The 15,000-nt window shown below is 45.9% G+C and overlaps 1 protein-coding gene across 15 annotated transcripts in view; it reads left to right on the top strand.

The window, feature by feature from the left end:
* Window positions 1-15,000, top strand: part of camk2b1 (calcium/calmodulin-dependent protein kinase (CaM kinase) II beta 1) — an 80,283-nt gene that overhangs the window by 15,341 nt on the left and 49,942 nt on the right. For 8 of the 15 annotated variants that reach the window (XM_076269855.1, XM_076269852.1, XM_076269851.1 and 5 more), the window contains exons 3-5: window positions 4,937-4,996; window positions 5,658-5,712; window positions 6,849-6,914. In XM_076269855.1, coding sequence (XP_076125970.1) covers window positions 4,937-4,996; window positions 5,658-5,712; window positions 6,849-6,914 — 181 coding nt within the window. Of the gene's footprint in view, window positions 1-4,936; window positions 4,997-5,657; window positions 5,713-6,848; window positions 6,915-14,293; window positions 14,367-15,000 lie in introns of those variants that run through there. The other 7 variants (XM_076269853.1, XM_076269850.1, XM_076269847.1 and 4 more) reach the window with 2 other exon arrangements.

Here is a 15,000-nt window from a genome sequence, read left to right as displayed (position 1 = left end):
CTAATTTCCCAAAAGGTTGCTGCGTTCCTGTCATACACTACACTGTTATAACAAGGGGCTTCATGATCAAATGTGTGGCCCATAGGGCTGGGACAACACGTCGACGTAATCGATGACGTCGACGCAAAAAATACGTCGACGCAAAATATGAGCGTCGATTCGTCAAGCATAACGTGTGCTGCTAAATATTTTTAATTTTACACCTTCAGTCCATACGTTGACTAATCTGTGGCTGGGCACCACGAAATCAAAACCGGCCACCACACATTAATGTTCTATGTTGTAGGCCTACTATTTAAATTAAAGATAAGATAAAATAATTTCATTGAGCTGCACTTTTTACTCACACAGTCTTTCCTCGCCCCGCCCGCTCTTTCTCGTAACGAGCCCGCTGCTCCTCCTCTGCATGTGCATTTAACAAAATATTCACAATTGTTGAAGGATTGTTGTTGCCACATAGAAGCACTGCATAGAACACAGTGCGCTAAATTGCTATTAAATCCGCTTAGCATCTTGACCATGCTGCGCAAATTTGCAGCATTAAAACTGCTGAATTAAAGTTAAAGTAAACTCTGCTAAGGTCTTATCACAACACAGTACATTGAGGAGACTAAACTAAGTTAAGTTACAGTATGCAATCAAGCAGTATCTAGAATACTGTTTGGGTGTCAAGTTTAGCATGCTTGCTTGCAGCTGCTTATTTGTTACTCATGCAGGGCTCATTTTATTGACTCTGAATGTTTGCAAAATCCCGATGTAAATGGAAAAGTGTTTTCCAAGACTCAAAAGTGCTTGTCCAAAGGAGAAGTACGAACCGTTATTTGAACTAACTAGTTATGAATTGCATCCACACATCAGCAGCCTGATGCTGCATGACGCAACATTGACCCTCCCGCTGGATGCTGCGTAGCGCAACATTGACCCTCCCGCTGGATGCTGCGTAGCGCAGCATGCTTTTTATTTCATGTTTCTAGGTGCTACAGAGGCTTAGATATTACATTTTGGTAGACGTTGACAATTTTTAGTATGTTTTCAGAAAACCCTCAGGAAATAAGGTTATTTAGTCTAGAATGCCATAGGATTCTATAGGTGTTTTTAGCAGGCATTTTAGGAGTAAATGGGTTAATGTTAATCGCAAGGATTCCCACACGAACATCTTAAAATTACTCTCAAAATGGCAATCAATTAGACATACACTACTGAACTTTATTGAATGCTACCTCTGACTAAGAATGCATTACTTTGCACTTGTATAGTCTTTTATTTTGGAATCTTAAGAGCAATAAACATATATTGCAATGTTAAAGAATTCATGTTTTTTTCATTCAGATGTGTAAATAAACATGTATAAGTTGCTATTAGTGAATTAATGGAGAGATAATCGATAATCGAATCGAATCGAAATTGAATTGGACTGAAAAAATGAATCGTTAGATTAATCGATGCATCGAAAAAATAATCGCTAGATTAATCGTTTAAAAAATAATCGTTTATCCCAGCCCTAGTGGCCCAGACCAGTTATGCAGGTTTCACTGAGAAGCCTTTTGGTTCTCCAGCAAACATTGCAGCAACACGTAGGTGGCAACAACAACAAGTGTCCAGTGACCTCTTCAGACTTATACAGCTCAGCATTCCTCGTGATGGAATGACCAGCATGATTGCAGACAACATCGATCGGTTGCCATGCCTGTCCAGGAGGAATGGCCTGTCCAGGAGGAATGGGCATTTCTTTCTCTCTCTCTCTCTCTCTCTCTCTTTTTCTCTCTCTCTCTCTCTCTCGCTCTCTCGCTCTTGCTGTGTGCAGCTCGGTGGCGGCTTCAGATAAAGGGCACGACCGTTTCTCACGGCAACGGAGGTTAATTTGACACGGCGACCTTGTGTACCCGCTCCCCCGAGACGCCATGACAGATTTGTGTTTTACTTATGTGCCAGACCAAGGTTGCCTCGGATTCAAATGATGGGAGAGGAAGGAGAAAGAGAGAGAGTGAGGGAGAGGGAGAGTGAGAGACAGAGAGAGAAAGAGATACATAGAGAGTAAAAGTTAAACAGGGAGAGACAGAGAGGAGATAGAGAGGAAAGGAGGGAGAGATGTAAGAACAGAGAGAGGTAGAGAGGGATGGAGGGAGAGATGTAAGATCAGAGAGAGGTAGAGAGGGATGGAGGGAGAGATGTAGGAACAGAGAGAGGTAGAGAGGGATGGAGGGAGAGATGTAGGAACAGAGAGAGGTAGAGAGGGATGGAGACCCTAGAGTTTTCAAACTAAAATAAGGGCTGTCAGTATTTCCTAAAGTCTCCGTTTTAGGAGCTCAAAAATTCGGGAGTAGGACGGACACCAGGCACAAACGTAGAAAAATAAAAAAGGTTTTTAAAATGAAATTGTAGTAGCACAGACGTAGTTTAGGGCACTAGAGAGACTCTGAGGCTCCTCTGCCTGCCTGTGCAGAGATAAGAGATGAGGCAAGACAGTGGACCCAATCAGGGCTGTACCTGCTTCTCAAAGGAGCCGAGATACAGCTCTCTGTGTGGGTGTATGGATGTGTGTGGAATCAGACTCTCTCCCTCCCTCTCGCTGTGTGTGTGTGTGTGTGTGTGTGTGTGTGTGTGTGTGTGTGTGTGTGTGTGTGTGTGTGTGTGTGTGTGTGTGTGTGTGTGTGTGTGTGTGTGTGTATGTGTATTCAGCGTTCCTATTTGTAAGTGTGTGTTTGTGAATGTGCATGCTTCTATAGGGGGCAGTTTCTGTACGTATGTGAGTGCACATGTCTATGGGGTGTATGCATATTGCAGTTAGGTGTGTGGGTGTGTGTGGTGATTGTGTACACGTCATGCACTTGTGTGTGTGGTCTGTGTGCGTACAGACGTGTGTGTGTGTGTGTGTGTGTGTGTGTGTGTGTGTGTGTGTGTGTGTGTGTGGGTAATGTATCACCTCAGGCTTCTGACCAGCCCTTTCCTCCATCATGTGTTATTAATCGGCTGCTCTTCTGTTTTACGCTGCTGTGTCGCTACGTGTCTGTCTCTGCTGTGTGTATTTATTTACTGGCCAAACCTGTTTTTTTTTAACCAGTTTAACATATTGTGGTCAATGACAAAACATGCAGCCTAAATTAAATAATATGTACTGTATTACATTATATTAGTAAGAGCTGTGTGTGTGTGTGTGTGTGTGTGTGTGTGTGTGTGTGTGTGTGTGTGTGTGTGTGTGTGTGTGTGTGTGTGTGTGAGGCTCAGAGACTTCTGCAGGCTAATGTGGTAATAAGGAGTGGGATGGTTTGTGTATGAAACAAGCAAGGCACGCCAGTTTTAGGTGTCTGACAGGAAGAGCATCCTGGAGGATGGTGTGATATTTCATTAAATATATATATTTACACTATCAAATGTTTACAAAATATTTAGCCTTCTGAAAAGACAAACAATAATGACTTTATTGTCTGGGAAAGTAAATAATTAGTTGAGAGAAAGAGGTTGAATGCTCCTTTATGAAGCTATTGCCTTACCTTATCACACAAAACTGCATTGAAAACCAACCAGCAAGAGAGAGAGAGCGAGAGGAAGAGAGAGAGGTGAGGATTGAGGAGTGAGGAGTGACTGGTCAGGATAAACAAATTAAAGGAAATGGCAATGCCCTTCATGGACAGCTTGGTTTCTGCTGGTCAACACTGACCGCGCTCTCCTGGACGTGCTTCACATAGTTTGGAGGCTTTGCTCTGTGGACCGAACTGGAACTCAACTGGAACTGGGGGCAAAACGTTAATTAATTGAAAATTAACGTTAACTATAACCAATGGAAAATGAGCTGCGCTTCTAACTGCACTTATATCCTTCTCTACTCATTAGTGCCCATTACAGATTAGTCTTAGGCTCTACATATCACCTATTCACTCACACATGCTGATAGCAAAGGCAGATGAGGGTTAGGTGTCATGCTCAAGGACACTTCATGATAAGGAGGATCCAAGATGGCTCAAACTAATGACCTCCTACTGTTAAATGACTTAGCAACTGTCACCTCACTGAAAGTCCACACCTGTTGATCAGGCTACCTGTTGCTCTGTGGACTCTGAACAGCAGCTGTCACCATGCTGCTAATAAAACTGTTAGTCGAGTGACACAGGCGCTAGGCTAAATATGCTCATTTGTAGCCCTGCGGGATGACAGTGGCTGCCATTGCCTTTGTGTGAAATGGATGTTGAAACTGTGCTGAAGATGGACTGTAATTGGGAGATAGAGGGCTCGCTAATGTGGCACTAGGAGCAAGCTGAGCGCCATTCTCTCTGATCGCGTTTGTTTGTCCCACTTCGCTATTTTAGATTAGCTGGCATCGTACAGTAGCTTGCAGAAAGGTTCTGTCCGGAGTCACAATCTTTCTTGCTTTGTATACATACAGTACATGTGTTACTGTATGTGTGTGTGTGTGTTGCTGTCTGTGCATGTGTGTGAGTGTATGTGTTTGTGTCTGTCTATGGTTGTCTGTGGTTGTGTGTGTGTGTGTGTGTGTGTGTGTGTGTGTGTGTGTGTGTGCGTGTGTGTGTGTGCGTGTACACACTGTTAGCTGCGGTTAAAGCCACTGCATAGAGCCCTTTCAAGATGCAGAGTGTTTTCAGTCTCTTCCTCAAAGAATGGGGTCAATAAGTGAGCAAGTTGCCACTGCAGTGGTGCTACTGCGGCTCCATTCAGCGTTATATCCTCCTCCTCCTCCTCCTCCTCCTCCACTTTGGCCTGTCTCCTCCTCCTCTCTTCTGTGCCTTCCCTCCGAGGGGAGAATTTCAGCCCTTGTGCTTTGTTGTGTGTGTCAGGCGCCACGAGACAATGCGTATTGTTATCAGTGGATTATAAAGAAATAAAACTCTGAATTGAAATTCTGCTCACTGTCCCACCCCTCCCTTTTCCTCTCTGCCTTTGTCTCTCTCTTTCTCTCTCTCTCTCTCTTCCCTCTCCACAGATCACCAGAAGCTGGAGAGAGAAGCGCGGATCTGTCGCCTGCTCAAACACTCCAACATCGGTGAGTTTGTAAAAGATGGCAGCCGGTAGTGTAGTTAAACAGCACCAAGCAGAAGCACCCTTCTTGTGTTTTTTCATACAGACACAAATGAGGAAGTTAATTTATCACGCAGGCGAATCGGGCAAGATGTCAGGCTTTTTGTGGCATGTAGCTACAGAGTTATGTAATAACCTTTCACATCCACGGCCCTCTCTTTCTGTCTCTTCACTCTTTTTCTCTCTTCTTATTGCCTTCTTTCTTATCCCCTCTCCTTTCTTCTCCTCTGCTCTCCTCTCTTCTCTCCTCTCCTCTTCCTTCTCTTCTCTTCTCTTCTCCCTTCTCTTTTCCTCTCTTGTCCTCCTCTCACCTCCTTTCCCCTCCTCTCCCCTCTTCTCTTCTCTCCTCTCCTCTCCCCTCTTCTCTTCTCTCCCCTCCTCTCCCCTCTTCTCTTCTCTCCTCTCCTCTCCCCTCTTCTCTTCTCTCCTCTCCTCTCCCCTCTTCTCTTCTCCCTTGTCTTCTCCCTTCTCTTTTCCTCTCTTGTCCTCCTCTCCCCTCTTCTCTTCTCTTTTCTCTTCTCCTCTCTTGTTTCCTCTCCCCTCCCATCCTCTCTTCTCTTCTCTTCTCTTCTCCTCTCCTCTCCTCTGCTCTTTTCTCTTCTCCCCTCTGTCCTCCTCTCTCTCAGTGCGTCTTCATGACAGCATATCAGAAGAAGGCTTCCACTACCTCCTCTTTGACTTGTGAGTATCTCAGTGTGCATGCGTATTTGTGTGTGTATGTGTGTCGTGCGTGTACATATAAAAGTGTATGTTTGTGTGTGTGTGTGTGTGTGTGTGTGTGTGTGTTTGACCCTAGACAAGGGCTTGACGTCATCTTGCCTCCCTCCCCAAACCCTTGTCCTCTGCTCCTCTCCACTCAGGAGTGCGCTCTATACCCATCTGTTCCTCTCTCTCCCTCTCTCTCTCTCTCTCTCCCCTTCTCTCTCTTTCTCTCTCTTTCTCTCTCTTTCTCTCCTCTCTCTCTCTTTCTCTTTCTCACCCTCTCTTACTACGCTGTTAATGTCGCCACTCTTTTTATCACACCCTCTTTTGCTGTGTTGCCCTGGCTCACCCTGTAGCTTGCACACACACACACACACACACACACACACACACACACACACACACACACACACACACACACACACACACATAATCTCTCTCACACACACACACACACATAATCTCTCTCTCTCTCTCTCTCTCACACACACACACACATACACACAGTGCCCCCCTCATCTTTCTCTCACTCTCTCTCTCTTCCACACTCCCGCTGTGTCCTGCACAGTTTCCATGGCAACCAGAGCCAGGCTGCGCAGCAAGATGATGGGAGTCCTCTGCTGTAACAGGGCTTTCCCCTGAATGATGTTCTTTAACCCCCATACACACACGCACACACACACACACACACATACACACACAATCCAAACCACTAGTGGTCTCATTCCACATAAACAGGGGATACATCACCCCTTCGCTCTAATAAACATATGGTTACATCACACACACACACACACACACACACACACACACACACACACACACACACACACACACACACAGACACAAACACACAGACACATACAGTACACAATGCACACACATATGCACGCATAATCCAAATCACTAGTGAGGTTATTCTGCATGTAAACAGTGTACACTAGCTCTTTACTGTTATTGTACAAACTATTAAATCTCTCTCTCTCTCTCTCTCACACACACACACACATCCTTTTCTCATGAGAGCTGTATTGTGTGCGTGTGTGTGCGTGTGTGTGTATGTGTGTGTGTGTGTGTGCGTGTGTGTGCGTGTGTGTGTGTGTGTGTGTTTATAGGGTGACTGGTGGAGAGCTGTTTGAAGACATCGTGGCCAGAGAGTATTACAGCGAGGCCGATGCCAGGTAAGCAACCTGTGCCTGTTATCCACCTCCGCTTCCTCCCCACCCCTCTCTGTCCTTCTCTCTCTCTCTCTCTCCCTCTCTGTTTCTCTGTTGCTCCCTTTCTCCCCTTATCCTCCCCCTCCATCTGTACTTCTCCATTATGTTTTCGGTCTCCTCTGTCTGGCTTTGGATTTGTGAACCCCCCCCCCCCCCCCCCCCGCTCTACCCCATTCATGCCCTCCTTCAGCTTTAGTGACTCACCATGTCTCTCCGAAGTGGCATCCTCAACGTGGGCACCTTTGAGGGCAGTGGGCACAGGTGTGGCATCCTCAACGTGGGCACCTCTGAGGGCAGTGGGCGCAGGTGTGGCGCTGAGGTCCTCGCTGGTGCCCCTCAGGGGAAGGGGGCACACGCTCACAAGCTTTGACTCGAGCTGCACAGGAAGTTGTTGGTTGGAGCGTTTCCTGTTGGTAGAGGCCGTTGAGAGCGACTGCAGCTCTGGACTCTTGTCCCCCACAGCCCCTCCCCCTGGTAGAGCAGGGACGCTGCTCGTAACGCCACCCTCGTCCGGTCACTCCTCTGCCTGTCCATCATTGTCTCTGTCTGTCTCTCTGCCTCTCTCTCACTGTTTCCTCTTTCTCCTCTTTTGTTTCGTCATGATCTCTCGTTCTTACACTTTCTCCGTACTCTGTAGCATGCACCTAATCTCCCCTTTCGGTTGCCTCTTTGTTTTCCCTCTCGCACAACAACATTTCATATGCAAGAGCAAAAGACACACACACACACACACACACACACACACACACACACACACACATACAGTCAAATTGCACAGCAGTGGATGTGAAAAGTGCAAGCACTTAATTATATATTGTTGAGAGTTTGTGTGTGTGTGTGTACGTGTGTGAGTTTGTGTTGAGTGTGTGTGTGTGTGTGTGTGTGTGTGTGTGTGTGTGTGTGTGTGTGTGTGTGTGTGCTTTTGTGTGTGTGTGTGTGTGTGTGCTTTTGTGTGTGTGTTTGTGTGTGTGAGTTTGTGTTTGTGTTTGTTTGTGTGTGTGTGTGTGTGTGTGTGTGTGTGTGTGCTTTTGTGTGTGTGTGAGTTTGTGTATGTGTATGTGTGAGTTTGTGTGTGTGTGAGTTTGCGTGTGTGTGTGTGTGCGTGTGTGTGTGTGTGTGTGTGTGTACATTTGTAAGGGTGAGTCTGCAATGTCAGAAACAGGCAGCAGCCACAGGGCCTTAGCATTGCTCCCAGCAGCCCCCAGGCTCGCTCTCTCTCTCTCCCTCCTCTCTCTCTCGCTCTCTCTCCCTCCTCTCTCTGTCTCACTCCTCTCTCTCTGTTTCTCTCTCTCCCTCCTCTCGCTTTATCTCCCTCTTCTCTCTCTGCCTCTCTCTTTCTCTTTGCCTCCTCTCTCTCTCTCTCTCTCTCTCTCTCTCTCTCTCTCTCTCTCTCTCTCTCTCTCTCTCTCTCTCTCTCTGGTCTCTAGTTCAGCCCTCTCTCCTACCCCCGACCTCCCTATGCCTGCACCCCCCCCCCCCTCCAGACCACCACCACCAGGCTGTCTGCACTGCCCCCCCCTGTCTCAGGCTGAGGCTGTCTGCACTGCCCCCCCTGTCTCAGGCTGAGGCTGTCTGCACTGCCCTGAGCTGGGTCTGGACTGGATTTCCCCATGGGAGCCCGCTGCCTGTTATCAGCTGCACTGCAGGCCCGGCCCGGTGCCCCCTCAGCGGGCTTATCTGTATGGAGCTGCCTGCACAGGGCCCAGTGGCCGGTTGCACAAAGCACCTTAAGTTAAGTTTTTCCCTTAAAATCTAAATTTAAGGGTCCCTTAAAATAAAAACGGTTGCACAAACACCCTTAAGTTTTCTCCTTAAGGGTTCCTTAACATTTTCCCTTAGTATTTAAGGGTTTGTCCTTATCTTGTAAGAAATCCCTTAAACTGTTGTCTAACTAAGGGGAAAACCCTAAGGGACATCTGACTCTACCTTAACCATATTATTAACTGAATTGATGCTGATAAATGAAGTTTATTAAGTACTTTTGACCATTCAAAATAAAACCTCTCTGTTAATATGCTTCCTCTGTCAAATAGATAGGCCTATCAGAAACATGCCGTATTGTTATTGTTTGGTTTACGTAGGCTAACGTTAACAATTCATATGGATGTCTTGTTAGCCTATGAGCTTCGGTTCGGTTCGCTAGGCAAAACGTTGGTGCACTGATGACAGTCAGGATCATTTCTAACTTGCCAACTAGTATTGTTCAGTTCATGTATATAACATGTTTTACTTGCTACCTGGATAATTTCCGCTAATATTATTAAGGTAAGATGAATGATAAGATATAAGCACTGTGTTCGGTGGGTTAACTAACGGCATCGCGGCAAAGGCAGTTAGCTAGGCTACAGCTGTTGAACAATCTCCGTGGAAACTATAGAATTTTCATGCCGGAAAATCCCTTTCAGTGCAGTAAATCCCTTGACGTTTCTCCTTAACTAAGGAAACCTTTTAAGGTATTCTGTGCAACACCCTTAAGTAAATCCCTTACCTGAGGAGAAATTAAGTCTTAAGGGTCATACTTAAGGGAAAAAACTTAAGGTGCTTTGTGCAACCGGCCACAGAGCCCCACCACCACTGCAGTACAGTGAAGTCGTGCACTGCAACCTTAAATAGGCCTGAGCTGAGCTCACCTCATCACACCAAATCAGTTTGAGTCTTGGTGCGCAGAGTGCAGCAGGACAGGTGCTTCTTTCTTCTGCCTGTTAAACTGCACATGTCCGCTCAGCCATTCCACCCTGCACCCTACACGTGGTCTGTGTGTGTGTGTGTGTGTGCGTGTGCGTGTGTGTGTGCGAGTGTGCGTGTGTGTGCGTGCGAGTGAGTGTGTGTGTGTGTGTGTGTGTGTGAGAGTGTGTGTGTGTGTGCGTGTGAGTGAGTGAGTGAGTGCATGTGTGCGTGTGTGTGTGTGTGTGTGTGTGTGTGTGTGTGAGAGTGTGTGTGTGTGTGCGTGTGTGTGTGTGTGTATGTGTGTGTGTGTGTGTGTGTGTGTGTGTGTGTGTGTGAGTGTGTGAGAGTGTGTGTGTGCGTGTGTGCGTGCGAGTGAGTGTGTGCATGTGTGCGTGTGTGTTCCTGGGAATGGTGTCAGATTTCTCAGGTCTGTTGGTCTGCTTCCCGTCGTCCCTCTCGATACCTTCCTGCACATCCAGGCCAGCCCTGCCCTCTGCCTCCACTGGGACCAGTGGAAACTAGGCCTTCAATTAGCCAAGATAATTAGAGCCCCAATCTCTTTCTTTTCTCTCTGTCTCTCTCCCTTCCTTCCTCTCTCTCTCTGTCTCTCTCTTTTCTCCTTTTTCTCTCTCTTTCTACCCATCTCTCTCTCTCACCCATACTGTACCTTCTGTCTCTCCATCTTTCTGTGTTTCTCTTTCTCCTTGTCTTTTCCTCTCTATTCTTCCCTATCCATCTCTGTCTAATATTCTCTTCCCCTTTTCTTATTGTCTTTTTCTCTAACCTTGTCTCTCTCTTCCTCTTCTTTTCACTCTGTCTCTCTCCCTCTATCTTTCATTCCAATTTTCTCCTGTGTTCTTTCCCTTCTTCCGATGCTCTCCCTCAGGCAGGTGTACTAAGATTTGCGACCGGAGCGTAAAACAGAGTGAAATGAGTAAGAAAACTTGCTTGCTATACAGTGCTCCTGTGGGAGGCAGAAACCACTTTCATTCATATGCAGTCTGTTCGTGCATACGCCAAGTTTTAATGCACATATAACGAAAATAAAAACATAATGATTTCGAACAAAGTCAAAAGTCTCTCTTTTCACTGTATCTCTTTTTATACAGTGCCTATAAAAATATTCACACCCCTTGGATATTTCCCCTTTAACTGCTTATAAATGGAATCTTGATCAATTTAATGTTTTTTTACAATAATTTACAAAAATCACCTATTTAATGTCAAAAGTGAAAGCAGATTTCTACAAAGTAATGATAATTAATTAATAAAAAAAACATACAATGCAAAACAAGCGATAGCATAAATATTCACCCCCCTTAAAGTGACTGACCTAAATTTCCTCTACCTCCTCCTCTGCTCTCTATCTTTTTTCTTTCTAAATTTCTCCTTCCTCTACCTCCTCCTCTGCTCTCTCTATCTTTTTTCTTTCTCTCTTCATTCCTCCCTCTGGCAGACTTTGTCACCTTGAACTGTGTCCCTATTAGCCTCGTCTTTGCTCCTGCCACTGAGGTAACTGACCTCAAACCTCACTAGAACTGTGACACTAATGGAGCAGGACTAATGTCGTACACTGCTACACATTTCTCAGTCAAAGGAAATTATTCAACCTTTTGTTCATTTGCTAAGAAGTACAGTAACATATCAGAGCTCCAGAAATCTGTCGGCACTACTTTGATCAATCAAACAACTAATTGATTATTCGCGAATAGAATCAACAGATAATAATCAGAATAATTGTCAGATTGTCAGTTGCAGCCCTAGTGTGTGTGTGTGTGTGTGTGTGTGTGTGTGTGTGTGTGTGTGTGTGTGTGCTGTGCGTTGTGTGTTTGTAGGTGGTTGCTCTGAAGACGTTGGTGTTGTGGGTGATTAAGAACCTTTATTTCTGAGCCTTATCTCATCTAGCTCATATAATCTAATCTTAATCCGAGGTTTAACCGGGCCTTATTATTTTCCTCTGGCTCGTGTGTGTGTGTGTGTGTGTGTGTGTGTGTGTGTGTGTGTGTGTGTGTGTGTGTGTGTGTGTGTGTGTGTGTGTGTGTGTGTGTGTGTGTGTGTGTGTGTGTGTGTGTGTGTGTGTGTGTGTGTGTGTGTGTGTGTGTGTGTGTGTGTGTGTGTGTGTGTGTGTGTGTGTGTGTGTGTGTGTGTGTGTGTGTGTTTAGGAGCTCAAAAATTCGGGAGTAGGACGGACACCAGGCACAAACGTAGAAAAATAAAAAAGGTTTTTAAAATGAAATTGTAGTAGCACAGACGTAGTTTAGGGCACTAGAGAGACTCTGAGGCTCCTCTGCCTGCCTGTGCAGAGATAAGAGATGAGGCAAGACAGTGGACCCAATCAGGGCTGTACCTGCTTCTCAAAGGAGCCGAGATACAGCTCTCTGTGTGGGTGTATGGATGTGTGTGGAATCAGACTCTCTCCCTCCCTCTCGCTGTGTGTGTGTGTGTGTGTGTGTGTGTGTGTGTGTGTGTGTGTATGTGTATTCAGCGTTCCTATTCGTAAGTGTGTGTTTGTGAATGTGCATGCTTCTATAGGGGGCAGTTTCTGTACGTATGTGAGTGCACATGTCTATGGGGTGTATGCATATTGCAGTTAGGTGTGTGGGTGTGTGTGGTGATTGTGTACACGTCATGCACTTGTGTGTGTGGTCTGTGTGCGTACAGACGTGTGTGTGTGTGTGTGTGTGTGTGTGTGTGTGTGTGTGTGTGTGTGTGTGTGTGTGTGTGTGTGTGTGTGTGTGTGTGTGTGTGTGTGTGTGTGTGTGTGTGTGTGTGTGTGTGTGTGTGTGTGTGTGTGTGTGTGTGTGTGTGTGTGTGTGTGTGTGTGTGTCAGTGAGGTATGACTGTGAGGCTTCTCTCTTTTCTGGCTCCTGTGTAATCCCAACCCTCACCTGAACATGAACTCAATCAGATGAATGTTAGCAGTCACAGGCTCAGAGTTAGCCCACGGTCACTGTCCAGTCAGGCTGAGCATCGCTCTTCTCTGAGATTTAGGAGCAACCAAATGGGTCTGGGCTACTTCTAAACCAGATACTTTCATTTTATTCTCAACGACCAAGACTAACCTGGGTTTATTCTCAGTAACTAAGACCATCCGTCTGTCGGAATGCAACAATCACACTCAGGTGAGCACCAAATGAATCGGTCTGAGACTTCCAAAAAGAGGTGGTCTGTGTGTGTAACAAATAGGTCCAACTGTCTAGTTGTAATGAATTATAGGAGTTAATATCACTGAATTGTGAGTGAAATTAAGTACATTTTATTTCCTATTTATCTGAACTCCCCCTATTACCGTCGGTCCCGTATTTCTGCTGTCTTGCGTGTATGTGTCACTATGTGTATATCCATTTCTATACAAACCAAGACGGCGGATTCCTAAAGAAACACAAGCACCCACACCATAGGTGTATCTAAATTAGCTATGTACCAAAAATGACATTTTACCGTGACTCAAAGAGCTGTAAACAGTGTTGTAAGGCTGCGTGTGTGTACACATCCGCTTGGAGCTCCAGTGGAATTTTAATTTCATGACGAGAATTCTCGGTCTAACCATTCATGTGCCGTTGAAACAGTGTAAATAGGCGACCCATCAAGCCAGCACTATAACTCCGAGCGTGGTAAACAAAATCGGATATTTCAGGCAGTAAATGCTCCCGTTAAGAACCAAACCAGATTTTGTTCAAATCTAAACACCTATGGCTACTGAAAAATGTAAGGTTAGTTTAGCAAATGTTATTTTGAAGTGCTAAAAATCATCGTTGTTTTAGAATTTCTGAACAAAAGTGGTGATAATTGGGGGTGTTACAATACTTCCTAAATAAATGGGGATTGGTCTTAATAGCGTTAATCAGTTAGTCCTGCTGCCCCCCAGACAGAGAGTGGGTGTGGATCCTGCAGGCAGTCTTCCTGCACTTGCTATTTGTCCCATATCTTGCACTTTTTAGCCCAAAACACACACACACACACACACACACACACACACACCACATGCTTATTTTCCTTCAACACTCATCCCTTTCTCTCTCGTTGATTCCCTTTCTATTTGTTTCTGCTTCTGGCTCATTCTCTCCCTCTGTCCCTCTCTTTATCTGTCTCTTTCTGTCCCTCTGTCCCTCTCTTTATCTGTCTCTTTCTCTCCCTCTGTCCCTCTCTTTATCTGTCTCTTTCTCTCCCTCTGTCCCTCTCTTTATCTGTCTCTTTCTCTCCCTCTCTCCCCCTGTTTCTCTCCTTGTGCTGTGAGATGCCTGGCTCTGCTGGTCTTGTGTCTCATCATGTTGAAACGGTTTTCTCATCTCTCCCTCGTTCCCTCCCTCTCTTCGCCTCATTCATCTCACTCTTCCTCCTCCTCCTTCTCTCTATCACTCCATCCTCTCCACTCGTCCCCTCAACCTTTCACCACATCTGTTCATCTATCCCATTCCCTCTGTTTTCAAAACTCATCCACCTTTTTCTTTGTCACCTCTGCCACTTGAATGTATGCACACGTTTTCTTGTGTGTGTGTGTGTGTGTGTGTGTGTGTGTGTGTGTGTGTGACACTTCTGTTGGCCTTTGTTTCACTTGCCTTACTCATCCACATGCATCTTGTCGTTCTTGTTCCACTCCTCCTCCCCACTCTTCCTCTCCTCTCCTCCTCTGCACCTCCTTCTGTTCTGTTCTTTGTTCTGTTTTGTCTTCACAGTCACTGTATCCATCAGATTCTAGACAGTGTCAATCACATTCACCTACATGACATAGTGCACAGGGACCTGAAGGTCAGTATGTAGCTCAAACCGCAGCCCTGCCTGATAACGTTACTGGCCTCCGCTTGCATCTTACGTCCGCCTGTCTGTCTGCTGTCTGTTTGGTCTGTCTGTCTGTCTGTTGCTCGCCTTTCTGTCTTGTTTGTCCGTCCGTCTGTGCATCTGTCTGCCTGTCTGTCTGTTTTGTTTGTTTGTTTGTCTGTCTGTCTGTTTAGTTATCCGGCCTGTACTTTTGTGGCTTTAGCATCACTGGCTCCTTCTTGCTGCACCCCCCCCCGACCCTCACCCCCGTCCCTTAACACCAAAGAGCCCAAACAACCCACCCACCCAAAATCTCACATCCCCCACCACAAAAAAGTACCCCACCACCTCAAAATACCACAGTCACCTCCCCCCCCCCACCCCTTCCAGTGCACAGCCGATTAAGATGTGTGTGTGTCTCATCGAGACTTAGCCATCACTTCAGCTCTGTGTCCTGTAGTGACGATTCTCAGTGTTCCTCAGTGTTAACGTTCTGTTCCTTTGTTTCTCCCGCCACAACACTCCTCCAGGTATATTCTTATCCTTTTTTTTTTTTTTTTTTTTTTGTTAACAGCAAGGACTCGCTGACATTTACATTACGGTAATTGCTTTCCACTATCTCTCT

Source organism: Alosa pseudoharengus, unplaced genomic scaffold (genome assembly GCF_046254945.1).
Source record: "Alosa pseudoharengus isolate Yale_2024_CS ecotype anadromous, Long Island Sound unplaced genomic scaffold, YU_APseudo_1.1 YU_APseudo_1.1_scf_6, whole genome shotgun sequence".
NCBI classification, from domain to species: Eukaryota; Metazoa; Chordata; class Actinopteri; order Clupeiformes; family Clupeidae; genus Alosa; species Alosa pseudoharengus.
The sequence above is the reverse complement of the archived record's forward strand: the minus strand, read 5'-3'. Positions and strand labels throughout refer to the sequence as shown.